A 14,506-nucleotide genomic window follows, 5' to 3' on the forward strand; every position below is an offset into this window, starting at 1 on the left:
GGCCACACTTGGAATACTGCATCCAGCTTTAGTCGCCATGATGTAAAAAAGGCGTTGAAACTCTAGAAAGAGTGCAGAGAAGAGCAACAAAGATGGTTAGGAGACTGGAAGCTAAAACATATTAAAAAAGGCTGCTGGAATTGGGTATGTTTAGTTTAATGAAAAGAAGGACAGGGAGTCAAGCTATTCTCCAAAGCACCCAAAGGCAGGACAAGAAGCAATGGGTGGTAACTAATCAAGGAGAGAAACAACCTAGAACATTGGAGAAATTTCCTGACAGAATAATTAAGCAGTGGAACAACTTGCCTCCAGAAGTTGTAGATGCTCCAACGCTGGAAGTTGTTAAGAGGAGATTAAACAACTATTTGTCTGAAATTGTATAGAGTTTCCTGCCTGCACAGGGGCTTGGACTGGAAGACTTCCAAGGGCCTTTCCGACTCTGTTATTCTATTCTAACCTATTCTACTTTATCATGTTTGGGTTAGAATGCTAACAACGTCTTCTCTTGGCTTTCATTTGTAGTTGAGTGGATGGCCAAATAGTTTGGTGCTTTATTCCCCGTTAAGGGAGCCTTTTGACTGGATAGGATATGAGATGCTTTGGATGTTTGTCATCCATTGAATTTTAATATTCCATGTTTAATATTTTATAGTAGTATATTAGGACCAACAGGAAAGGATAATAGGAACTAGTGCGTGTATTCTCAACTTAAAACAGTTCGCTTATTGACCCAAGTTACAACGGCACTGAAAAAAGTGACATGATGATTTTGCACACTTATGATTGTTGCAGCATCCCCATGGTCACAAAATCAAAATTCAGATGCTTGGCAACCAACTCACATTTATGACAGTTGCAGTGCCTCATGGGTTACGTGATCCCCTTTTGCAATCTTCTGACAAACAAAGTCAATGGGGAAACCTGACTCATTATAAACCATGTTACTAATTTAACAACTGCAGTGATTCACTTTAAAAATGTGGCAAGAAAAGTTGTAAAATGGGACAAAACTCGCTTAACAAATTTTTCACTTGGTAACAAAGTTTGGGCTCAATTGTGGTAGTAAATTGAAGACTACCAGTGTTTAAATTCCGATTCATTTTTTCCAATGATACTCCCTCTATTTCCCTCCCCCCCAAGATATTTAACGTTCACTGAATTATATGGGTTTTAGAGATTTTTTTTTCTCTTTTGATGTTTCTACATCAGACTTCCTTATGTATGTTAATAACTCCTCTCTTGATTCTTTGAATCTCACTTTGTCTATATGAATGATGAAAGGACATGCTGCTTTAATGGTGTATGCATCTCAGAGGCTGGTTCTCATGTCTGGCGAGCTCCGGTGACATAGTTTTGGTCTTCATCACTGCCACTTGAGTAATATCATCTCATTCCTCCCTGCCATCAGCTTTTTCCAGGCCACGGAGTCTGCTGAGCATGCGTGAGAAGGTGGCCCAGCTCCGGAGCAAGAGGAAGAGACCCTGGGATGACAAATTTGACGAGTTGGTGCGGGATATCCGGACACATTTCAGAGAGAGAGAAAAGCTATTTCAAGGACTTTGGGAAGAAGAGAAAGCCCAACGGGAGAAGGATCGGCAGCTTTGGGTAGCTGAGATGGCTTGGATTCGGCAAATGTGGACCAAGAGCCAAAAGGAGAAGGAAGCAGGGGAAGAAGACAAGGGGACGAATGGCCCTGGGCATGTAAAGGAAGAGAATCGAAATAGAGATATCTGCAAAGACTCAGAAGAGGGATCTTGTAAAGAGGGCAGGGCTCGGGAGCCCCCGCTGTTAAAGGTTGCTCATGCTTTACAGCAGCCATTCATATCTCACTAGCTTAAATCTCTTCCTCTGGGAGATTTTTTTTGGAGGGAGAGGGACGATTTATTTCACCTCTATTGTTTTTTTTATAAACAATTCAAGGCAACGAACCTATATAATGCTCTTTCTTCCTCCTATTTCCCCCACAACAACCCTGTGAGATGAATTGGGCTGAGAGAGATTGATTGAGCCAAAATCAATCAGCTGATTTTCGTGTCTAAGGTGTGGGGATGAGAACTAATAATCTGCTGATTGGTCCCAGATCAGTCAGCCAGCATTCACACCTAAGGCAGGACTAGAACTCTCAGTTTCTAGCCTGGTGGCTTAACCACTAGACCAAACTGTCTTTTTTGTTCAGTTATAGTGAATGAATAAACTGTGGTGGTTGAGTATGTACAACACCAAATCCAAGGTAAACAAGCCACATTTGGATTTAATGTGGCTTGAAGAGCCGTGGTGGCGCAGTGGATAGAATACGGTACTCCAGGCTAATTCTGCTGACTTCTGGCTGCCAGCAGTTTGATACTCACCGGCTAAAGTTGATTCAGCCTTTCATCCTTCTGAGGTCAGTGAAATGAAGACCCAGATTGTTGGGGATGATATGCTGACTCTTGGCTTAGAGAGGGCTGTAAAGCGCTGTGAAGTGGTATATAAGTGCTATTGTTAATATATTGGAAGCCACCTTGTAATTCTCATGAGCCTCAAACAACATACCTGATGGTCAGGGATGATGGGAATTCTAGATAATAACATCTTACGTCTTCCAGTCTTCTTGCGGGTTTCAAAGTTTGGCTTTTGTATCTTGGCATTCAAGCTAAATTAATGTTTTGGGGACAATCTCACTCTCTCCCATAGTAACTCTTACAATAGGATTAGATTCTTTGTAATAATTATTTTAGCCTTGAAATCTTTCTACTGTCTTTCTCAACCTTTAGGTTTAATCAGTTGATCAATCAGTGAATATCTCTGCATAGATTTGAAAACGAATGAGAACAATGCAGGTAGTCCTCGACTTATAGCAGTTCATTTAGTGATCATTCAAAGTTAGAATGGCACTGAAAAAAGTGACTTATGACTGTTTTTCACACAACCTTTGTAGCATCCTCATGATCATTTGATCAACATTTAGATGCTTGGCAACTGGTTCATACTTATGATTGGTTGTCATAAGTGATTACCTTTTTCAACCTTTTGACAAAATCAATGGGGAAGCCAGATTCACTTAATAACCATGTTGCCAACTTATCAACTGCGGTGATTCACTTAACAATTGGGTCATAAAATGGGGCAAAATTCACTTAACAAATGTCTCACTTAACAACATAAATTTGGGACTCAGTTGTGGTCATGCATTGAGGATTATTGTGGAAAAGAAATCCATACTATACTTTTAGACATCTGGTACTTGCAAGTTTTTCTTTGTGAAGAGTATGGACAAGTTTCTGCATGAAAACAGCTAGAATATTTTACAGTAGAAGATAGCTAATCCCCCTTAATGGATGACCGTCTTTGGACTATTACATCTGATTAATGTAATTTACTATGGCCTGCGTGAGTATCTGATCCACTGCAATCTTCTGCATGCCCCATATGGGTCATTCCACTTACACTCCTCCCAGCTGTGTTCTTACTACCATGCAAATCACATTTTCTCCTTTTACCAAGCAGTTGAATTGCTGGCTTAGGGTGGTACAGGAGATGGGAAGAGGGGCATACTTTCTACTTGAATTTTTTTTCACTGTTCCAGACGTGTTTTTGGCAGGTTGAAGGAACATAGTCATAATGGAGAGGAAAGAAAAGAAGAAAAACTGTAAACGTGCACAAGGGGGATGCTGATGGCAAATTAACTTCTTTTATTGATTTTGTGGATAGTTTGATGTAGTGATTAAGGTATCGGGCTAGAAACCAGGAGACCATGAGTTCTAGTCCTGCTTTAAGAACAAAGCCAGCCGGATGTCATTAGGCCCTCAATCTCTCTCAGCCCTGTGAAGCTGGCAATGGCAAACTACTTCCAAATCTTGCCAGAAGTCTTCAGAGGGAGTACAGGCAGTTGCCAAAAGACAAAAATGGACTTGAAGGCACACATGCATATATTTATGATTGACCTTCAAGGGACCTTAATATTTAAAACACAAGTTTTGGAAAAGTGAAGTACTCAATCACTTGGTATTTCAGATTAGACATTTTCAAATTAGGCTTTAGAGAAATTCTGAGCTTGGAAATGTTGGTCCTTTTCTTTATGCAAACTGAATTAGAAGTTGGTTGTGGCAATGGGGAAGATAACTAGCTGTACAGCAAATTCTCCTTTGCATGGAACGCTTACTAGCCCGAACCAGAAAACTATGGATGATGAATGACATATGAAGCTACTATATCACCTGTTCATAATCAGAGAGCTAGAAGGATCAACTAAGAGAATAATAATGAATTGTGTTCCGCTTCCATATCAGGTTGCTTTTTAAGTAATCAGGTGTCATCAACCTGATTTGGAGGCAGAGCAAAAAGCTCAGTTTGGAGTATCTTCAACACTCTTAATAGTCAATGTTGGAGTAATATACCAGGATGTAGAAAATTCGAAGCTTATCTGTATATATAAAAGCGAAAAAACTCACACATCATCACAAAATCTTTAGAACCGTAAGTCTACAAACATGATATTTGGCATGTATGTTCCTCTTGGCTTCTAGGTGCTCACTGAAAGGATTTTTCAAAATGACCATCAGAGCTTTAGTATTTCCTATATTATTATTAACACGCTCTGATGCTAAAGAGTTCTACTCCCCCTCCCCACCTGAAAAGAACTCTGTTCCAAATGCAAAACACAAGCAGAGGAGAGGAGTTTCAGTTTTAGTTTCACAGCACCAAGCAGCTCTAGTACAGAACAGTTGAGCTAAGCCACCCCCAGGCTCCTTGCTGTTTCTTTCTGTCTCACACAGCAAATATTGTTTCAGTTTCCGAACAGCCCTCAACTTTTCTCTCATACTGACAGCATGCTAGCCAGATGAATACCGATGGATGCTGGTAAGCAGAGGCAGAATTTTTCCCCTTATTTTCCTCCCCCAAAACTAAGCCCGGCCACATAGTTTTGTAGCGAAGCATGGGTATCAAGCTATTAAGTATATTGGTGCATTGATATATAGCTAGTTCGGTATAGGTAGTCCTCAATTGGGACCATAAGTGGGAACAAAATTTCCATTGCTTAATAAGGCAGTTATTAAATGAGTCTCTCTCAATTTTACAATCTTTTTGCCATAGTTGTTAAGTGAATCATGCAGTCATTAAGCAAATTCTGCTTCCCCCATTGACTTATCAAAAGCCAACTGGGAAGTTCATAAATGATGATCACGTGACACTGGGATTCTGCAACCATTGTAAATACATGCTGGTATTTTGAAACCTGAATCTTGATCATGCGACCTTGGGGATGCTTGTAAGTGTGAAAACTGGTTGCAAGGCCCTTTGTTCAGTGCCATTGTAACTTTGAACAGTCGCTAAATGAATAATTGTAAGTCAAGGATTACCTGCAATGTTAAAGGCTGAGTGTTCTGGTCTTTCCTCTCAATCAGGGTGAATCAGTGGGTAGGGAAACAGTGAATTTCCAGATGCTACAGTAATGGATCTCCTCTCGGCCCTGACTATTGGCCAGGCCTAACGAGTCCATCAGCTTTCTGAAGCTACAGGTTTCCTCCTTGAATCTAGCTGTTCCCTCCTGTTTTCTGGAAAAGGTTGCTAAATATCCATTATTATTTGGAGAAAATTCCAATTCTTCCACAGGGTAAATACTTCTTTTCCCTATAACCTGACATTTCCCTCTTTCTCTTCAGTCCTGGCTGGAATCTCATGGTCGTAAACTGGGACACTTTATAAATGGCAAGTGGCTGAAACCAGATGGGCGAGAGACCTATACGCACAAGAATCCAACCACAGGTAAAAATGGTGGATGAACTAGGGAGGCTGGCTTTTGTGGGAGATTACATATATTCTGGCAGGGGGATTCTGGGAATTGAAGTCCACCCACTTTAAATTTGATATGGTAGAGAAACATTGATTTAATGTTTTATATGCTTCTGCTCCAAAAACCCAGTTTCTCTGAGGCTGGAAAGGCTATATTTTCTGTGCTGTTTGTAATGCCATGAAGCTGCTGATAAACTGGGACTAGAGAGATGCTGAGAATGGCCTTACTGTCAACCATGAAGTGAACCTGGCCGAGGCCATCTTGGAGGATTCAGGGTTGTCACAAAGCAGAAAAAGGGATGGAGGAGTGTGGGAGGGGGGGGAAATAGCTAGGTGGGGTTTTGTATCCAAAACACAAAAGTTTTCCTGTGGGAACCAAGGACGTTCTAACAGGTGGCTGGCCAGAGAAGGAGTGAAGTAACCGAGAAACTAGCCAGCGCCTTGATTGGACAGCGCGACCGGTGACTTGGGAGAAAGGGGAATCATTTACTTTTTAATTAGGTGAAAGCCACAGGAACTTTCAGAGTCGGCTTTCACAGTTGTGTCAATATGATGTATCCAATAAATTGTTCTTTGAGGAACTTGCCTGCCTCAAGAGTTCTGCTTTCTATGGGTGCTTTATTTGGAACCCTGACAATTATTTGATCCCAACTCCCAAAGCTGTAGTGATTGCTGCTAATTTCTCCTTCCCTTTCATAAAGGGGCAGACTGTATTCCTTAAAACGACAGCAAATCCTGCTTCCCAAAATTGCTAATAATTTCTAAATCTTTCAGTCAATTCATGGTGGTGCAGTGGTTAGAATGCAGCATTGCAGGCTGGTTCTGCCTACTGCTGGGAGTTCGAACCTGAACTTGACTTAAACTTCCATCCTTCTGAGGTTGGTAAAATGAGGGCCGAGACTGTTCGGGGCAATATACTGACTCTGTAAATCACTTAGAGAGGGCTGTAAAAGCACTGTGAAGCAAAACAAAGAAAAAAGAGAAAGTGCTATTGCTATTGTTATTTCAGGGTAGACTTAGCAGGAGGGGGGAAAAATCCTCTTTTTTTCCCTCCTCTCCTTTAGGGGAACCACTGGCCACCACAATCCAAGGCAAGAAAGAAGATGTGGACAAAGCAGTTCAAGCTGCTAAAGTAGCCTATGAAAGTTGGAGCCTGCTCCCTGGCCATGTTCGAGCCCGACACCTTTACAAGTAAGAGGCAGTCACAAGCGGGTAATCTTGGCTACTTACAGATAGCCTTCTACTTATGAACACAATTGTGCCCCAGATTTCTGCTGCTAAGCAAGACAATTGTTCAGCTTTCTTCAGTTTTGAATAGAATAAAAATGGAATTCATTATTGGCCAAGTGTCATTGGACACACAAGAAATTTGTTTCCAGGGTATAAGTTGTCAATCTACATACTAGCAACAAGTGATGGTCATAAACATCGTAAAATACGTTCATCATAATCATAAATGATAGTCATAGGATACTAAATAGGCAATCGACAAAGATCATACTAGGATACTAAATATTAAATGAAACAATATAAATTGTAAGATACAAGCAACAAAGCTATAATCATAAGAAGATAAGGTAATAGGAAAGATGAGAAGGATAATAGTAATAGAGTTGTATGACAGTATTGTGGGAATTAGTTGTTTAGCAGAGTGATGGCATGGAGGAGGGGGGCGAACTGTCCTTGGGTCTGGTTGTTTTGACTTGTAGCCTCACCTTGAGGGAAGAAGTTGAAACAGCTTATGTCCAGGATGTGATGGGTATAAAATACAAAAATACAACAGCAAATAGGGGAGGAAAAATAGGGGAGCGAAAAGAGAAAGGAAGAGGGTAGAAAAGAAGGTGGTGGGGGAAAGAAAAAAGCTGTTGACTGCTAACTGCCTTTGGTGCAGTAGAATAAGATAATAACATCAAACCTCAATTTTTTACTTTTACATACCGTAACAGTATAAACTAGCCGTTTCTGTAACAACAAATCTAATTACAAAAGCCCAAAGTTTCATTTTTTTCCCACCTCAAGCACAAAGTCCAAGTAAAACAAAAAAATTGTGTTTTTTTCTTTTATCAAAGCAGTCCATTTAGCCATCTCTGCTAAGCAAGGCAGTTGTTAAGTGAGTTAGGCTGCATTTTTGCATCCTTTTTGTCACAGTTGTTAAGTGAATCGGTGGAGTTAAGTAAATCATGCAGTCATTAAGCGAATCTGCTTGCCCATTTACTTGGTTTGTCAGAAGCCAGCTGGAAAGGTTACAAATGGTGATCGTATCACCCTGACCCAGTGCAACCATCACAAATGCATGCCAGTTTGCGAGTGCCTAGATTTCGATCATGTGACCATGGAGATGCTGCAACGGTCATAAGTGTGAAAACTGGTCGTGTCACCTTTTTTTTCAGTGCTGTTCTAACTTTCAGCTAAAAGAATACAAGAGGTTTCTTTGACCACAGATTGGGGAAAGAGTGGTTTGTAGTGAGAGATGCTAGGGAGCTGTAATTCAGTAACATCTGGACATTCTCCACCCATATCCTGGACCTGGTTGCAGAACTATAACAACTACAGGTAATCCTTGACTTACGACAGTTCCTTTAGTGATTGTTTGAAGTGACAGCGTCACTGAAAAAAATGACTTATGACTGTACTTCACACTTATGACCGTTTCGGCATCCCCATGGTCACATGATCAAAATTCAGATGCTTGGCAACTGGTTCATATTTATGACGGTTGCAGTGTCCTGAGGTTGTGTGATCCCCTTTTACGACCTTCTGACAAGCAAAGTCTATAGGAAATCCAGATTCACTGGACAACTGGGTAATTAACAACAACTGTGCTGATTCACTTAAAAACTGTGGCTTATAAAAGAAGGATTATAAAATGGGGCAATATTCGCTTAAGAATTGTCTCATGTAGCAACAGAAACTTTGGGCTCAATTGCAGTCATAAGTCGAGGACTACCTCTACACCAGGCTTACTGTTTTAGTTATAACACATCTGGCTAGAGACATCCAGAAACATCACTGTTTAATTTTTTTTTCCAGCTGTCATTGGAAACCAGAGTTCTAAGTAGAATTTCGTTAGTAGAAACAAATTAAAGAAGTTCTTTAGTATAATTATCGAAGTGTAATTTCTAAGAGTTTTGAAAGAAGCTATGCCATGGTATAGCAGTTACCATATAGTTCAGTGTTTTCAAGCTTGGCAATTCCCCCACCCACCCCCGCCCAAGAAATGAAATGTTTTATTATAGGTTATCATAAGACAGAAATGCAATAAAAAAATAAAGTTAGAGACGTGCAGAATGACAAAAAAATAGTGAATTTTGACTTCTTTTTTTTTTCAATGCAGTAGAGTAGAAAAATACTTACAACCCTAACCCAAACTTGGCAATTTTTAAGATGTGTGGACTTCAACACCCAGAATACCCTAGCACGGGGGGGCCCAACCCTCAAGCCATGGCCCGCTACTGGGCCATGAGCCATTCAGAACTGGGCTGCAGAAGCAGCAGCGGGGCACACGCGGGTGCTCCAGTTGCATGAGCAGTGGCCATGGTGCTTGCCGCTCATGTAAATGGAGCTGCGTGTGTACTCACCCTGGCTCGTGAAGAAACATCCCACCCCCACCTCCCAAAAACAATCCTCAAAGCCAGAAAGGTTGGGGACCTCTGCCCTTGCCAAACAGAACTGAAGTCCACACATCTTAAAGTTGGTGTGGCTGAAGATCCTCTGCCTTGGCATTCTCCAGATAAATGTATCTCATCCTCCAGAATTTTAATTAAAAGCCGTAGTGCCTGGGGAATTCTGGGAATCAGAGTCCATATGCCTGGAAGTCACCTGGTTTGCTGGTAATTGTTGACTTACGATCACAGTCATAAGTTGTGCCCATTGTTAGGAAAGTCACCATGTGATTGTGTCCGTTTTTATAATATTTTTAGTGGTGGGTATTAAGCAAACGCCACAGTCATTAAGTGAACACTGTGGTCATTAATCGAATCCATTGCCAACAAAGGAAACTGGAAATAAACACCAATTTCCCGGGGGTGGGGAGGTGACATGTGATCATATGATTGCATGGTTACTGTAAATGGCCTTAAGCGTTGCCACTTGCTGAGTGTCCAAAATGTGATTATGTGGCCATGGGGTGAGCTAATTGTTGGAAATTAAAATCTTTGGAGATCCGTTGTACATTTGAATGATTGTAAATGACTGGTCTTAAGTCGAAGTAGAAGACTTTCTTAACGTACTATAGCTTACTCCTCTCAACTGGTCCTGTAAGTGAAATGTGTGCAGCCATTCAGTCCAGCCATGCTTTATCTGAGGTTGCCTCTTCCCTGACAGTGTTGCCAGGACCATCCAGAAACATCAGCGGCTGCTCAGTGTTCTGGAGAGTCTCGACAGTGGAAACATGATCCGTGAAAGCCAAGAAGCAGATCTCCCATTGGTTGTCCGGCATTTCTACCACTATGCAGGATGGGCCCAACTGATGAAAGAACAGATGAGCAACTGGCAACCACTTGGTAAGTCTCACTGGGGAGACTGGAACCTTAGCCTGGGAAAAAACACCCAGCATCCAGGTTTTCCTAGCATGAAGTTTATCTGCTCCCCCTCCCCCGAAGCACTGGAGCAGGGGTCTGACTGGGGAATTCTGGGGGTTGAAGTCCACAGGTCTTAAAATTGCTAAGTTTGGAGGCTTCTGCACTAGAGGAGAGTGAAATGGTTGAAACCAGTGGTAGGATTCAACCGGTTTTCACCGTTTCATCTGAACTGGTTGTTAAATCCCCACCCCATCAAAGTGGTTCCTGGGTGTTGCGCTGTGCATGATGGAGAACCGCAGTGGCTGACTCAAGGGAAGGAGAAGGCCAATTTCCCTCTTTGTTCTCCCTGCTCCTCCTCCTTCCCTCATGCTGGCCCTCCGTTACCCATTTCTCCATTTGCAGCTCAGCATCCAGGATCCACTTTGATAACAGGGAGGGAAGTGTAATTTAACAACTAGTTCGCCCAGGGTCAGGTTGGCCATCATGGGAGGCTCAGCCCACATGTGCGGTGGAGCTGGAGGACGGGGATGGGCCAAACCTCCCATGACAGCCAACCTGATGCTGGGTGAATCGTTGTTAAATTATTTGAACCCCACCTGTCAGCTGGTGCTCCGTTCAAAATCCAGGAAAGAAATACTTAGACTCTTGTAATTAGAAAAAAATATGTCTTTTACTGGAAGTCAGTGGTAGCAACAAGAAAATTCTGAATCTGGGTAATTAGGCACGCAGATCGCATATATCAAGGGAGTGAAATGTTCCCACCCCCAACAGTTCAAACGGTTCTTCCAATTAAAAGTTGTGAACTACATCATGCGGACATCTCCAGGTGGTGATGATTAGTTGACCTTGGCTTACTCAGATAAAGGGTTGCAGTTGCGCAGAGAAGAGAGAGCTAAGCAGGAATGAGAAACCCTCCCCAGTTTATACAATATTAGTTAGCAACATTTGCAGCTGGCATCCCATAGATTTCCCTCTTCCAGCCCCCGTTACTCATGGCAGCCAGAAAGAAGCAACGGAAAAGAGGAAGATCTTGAAGGCTGACACCCACCACTGGTTGAAACACTCAGTTTTAGATTCCATGCAGTGGTTGTGAGTTCGCAGCAGACTGTTTTGTTCTCCTGAAGGCGCCTGAAGCTTGTAATGATGTCAGTGTTCCAGCAAACCTCCACTCCAACCAATAACTCTGAGGCAGACATTGCTCAAAAGTTCTCTTTTATTTGGCTAGTAACTGGCACAACTGGGAGAATCTCGAATCTGAAAATTTCGGGCTTCCTTGCAATAATCAAAACTACAAATCCAACCCCCCACATCCATCATCACATCATCCATCCCAACTGAAGACCTCCCTCACATGCGCACAATAGCATGGCCTTGAACTACAAAAATAACGTTATTTTGTCTAACTACATTTACCCCAAGAACTTCCACCCTCCCACTTTCCCAGGCTCAAAATGTGGCAGCGTGTGAGCATCAGGTTTCAGTATAGCTTCCAAAGCTGACAAATGACCTGTTGACACTCGAAATACCACCAAAATGGCCATAACAGGAATGGGGCACATTGGAAGCTTGAAATGACTTGAATTTGACCATTCAGTGTGCCCTTGTCAAGCACAATAATGCAGCAGTGGCAAAGAAAGAAGAGGTTTGTTTACAAAGATTGCAACGTTTCTGAAATTAAGAACTAGCTTGTAAAGGTATTCCTTGGCTTACAACCACATTTGAGCCCAAAATTACTATTGTTAAGAGACATACTGGTTAAGTGAGTTTTGCCCCATTTTATGATTTTTTTTTTTGCCACCGTTGTTAAGTGAATCACTGCAGTTGATAAATTAGTAACCTGTTTGTTAAGTGAATCGGGCTTCCCCATTGACTTTGCTTGTCAGAAGGTCTCAAAAAGTGACCTTGGGATACAGCAAAGGTCATAAATATGAACCTATTGCCAAGCTCTCGGTTTTGATCCCATGATCGTAGGGATGCTGCAAAGGTCATAACGATGAAAAATGGTCATAAGTTACATTTTTCAGTTCCTGTGTAACTTTGAACGATCCTTAAACGAACTATTGTAAGTTGAGGACTACCTGTATGTAGAATGTGTATACACAAAGAGGCATCAAAGTGTATTCCTTTTGCTTTTTTTGGTAGTGGGGAGTGAGTATGAAGGTTACTTAGAGATTGCTATTGGGTAGGGAGAAGTGGCTGACCTTACTGTAATGTCCAGGCTTTGTGCATGCCTTCTAGCAGAATGAACATTTCCCAAAGTTGTGGCCGATTCTGCACAGCTTCTTAAACTAATCCCTCATCATCAATAATTTTCTCTTCAGTTTTTTCAAACGTCCTTGAAATTCTTCAGCAAATATTAGCAAGGAAAAAGAGGAGACAATAGTTAAACATAATCTTTTCTTTGGGTATGTCTATTCATTGTAATGGAATCACCTAGGAACAGTAGCTCTTTCCACGTGCTTAAAGGCTAATGGGGTCATGCAGGCATGTGTACACACACACACACACAAATATTAATTCTTAGTGATTAGATTTGGGACCACAGGCAGACTACCAATCTTCCAGTAGTAAACCGCTCTGTTTAATTATGTTTGCTTTTTGCATTGTTTTTATTCTTTATTTCTGGTATAGCTGGCTGCAATAGCTTAATGTTTTACAATAAAAGCCCACAACCAGGTTGACAGTAATAAAAAAGAAAAATAAGAACAGGCACTAGTGATAGGTTTAACTGTTAAGGCTGCAAAATTTTTCTAGTACATTTGATTGATCGTTTTGCTTTTGAATATGAATATGCTATGGGTTGTGGATTATGGTTTTTATAAGGGATATTTGAAGAGTGAATATTGCATGTTGTATGCTTCAACACTTCAGTCTTTTAAGAAAAGACTGAACATCATTTGTCTACAATGGTATAGAGTCTCCTGTCTAAGACCTTCAATGTCCCTTTCAACTCTGTTATTCTGTTATTAAATGAGAGGTGAAAAACACTTTAGATATGAAAGATAACTTATTGTATGATATTATTATATGACTTGCATGAATGAATGTAATAAATAATTGAAACCTATTAAAAATTCAATAAAAAAGTCAGTTCCTAAAGTTCAACAAGATTTGCATTCTAAAAACTTTGGTCTGCTATAATGTAGGTTCAGCTAGAATCACCGCCGTATTAATGCAATATACTGGTTAGGGAGTGTCCGGAGTTCCTCTCTAAGAAATTTAGGAAGTTTTGATCCTGGACTGCAGCCTTCCTGTACAGATCTCAAAGTGCAAAATAGAGGAAATTTGGCACATTTGGAGGCTCCTAGAAAGGATTATTGTAGAAACGGAACACAGCCACGGAAACACTCAGTTTCTGATGAAACTTGTCTCTCTATAGGTACTGTTGCTATTCTTATTCCTCGAAGTTTTCCTTTGCTGACGCTGACATGGAAGTTGTGTTCAGCCCTGGCGATGGGTATGTAAAAATAGTTCCAACTCATCTAAGCAAGTCTTGAGATCCATCCTGGCACAAAAGTCATTGCGTTGATCTCTATCTCGTGAGGTTAATCTGAGAGTAAAAGTATGCAGAGAAAGAGAAACTTGAACTCAATTCCTTGAAAGACGCTGTAGTTAAAAATATGTATTTTTATTCCATTAAAAAAAAATGTGCTTGCCCAATTCACTCACAGTGACTCCAGCTGCCTTATAGAAATGTAAAACCCAATGAACTTCCAGGCTTCTGGTGATAACACTCAAACGATGGGCTCCATATCATCTTGGGATGTCTAGGCCCACTGGCAAAGCCATGTCTTCAGGGTTTTTTAAAAGGGTATCAAGGTGAGGGCCAGTCTTATCTCCATGGGGATGATATTCCACAGAAAGGGAGCCAACCACGGATAAGGCCCTTCTTGGTTCCACTAGATGGACTTTCTTAAAAGAAGGAACCTGTAGCATACCATGTCTCCCTGCTGTGCTTTTAAAGGAAATACAGTGGAATCTCAGATCGCGAACGCTTCTGTTGCGACCAAATCGGGTTCCAACCAGAAAATCCATCTGATTTTTAAAGTGGGTCACAATTCAAAAATCAGGTGGTGAACAAACCCAGCCGTGGCAGATTCCCTTTCCGCACCGATTTCCCCTTCCATGCCCGCACAGTCCATGCAGATTTTTGTCTGCACATGTGCAGTCAGTCATGCTTCCGGTCACGACCAAATCGGGTTGAGACCATAGTC

General features: G+C 41.4%; 1 protein-coding gene across 1 annotated transcript in view; it reads left to right on the forward strand.

Annotated features, from left to right (window-relative positions):
• ALDH16A1 (aldehyde dehydrogenase 16 family member A1) overlaps positions 1-14,506 on the forward strand; it is a 49,138-nt gene that overhangs the window by 1,346 nt on the left and 33,286 nt on the right. Inside the window, 5 exon segments of the mRNA XM_026712170.2 lie at positions 1,409-1,794; positions 5,643-5,745; positions 6,837-6,963; positions 10,096-10,274; positions 13,672-13,749. Coding sequence (XP_026567955.2) covers positions 1,409-1,794; positions 5,643-5,745; positions 6,837-6,963; positions 10,096-10,274; positions 13,672-13,749 — 873 coding nt within the window.

The sequence above is a fragment of the Pseudonaja textilis genome, chromosome Z (genome assembly GCF_049901715.1).
Source record: "Pseudonaja textilis isolate UNSWEBS1 chromosome Z, rPseTex1.2, whole genome shotgun sequence".
Lineage (NCBI taxonomy): Eukaryota > Metazoa > Chordata > Lepidosauria > Squamata > Elapidae > Pseudonaja > Pseudonaja textilis.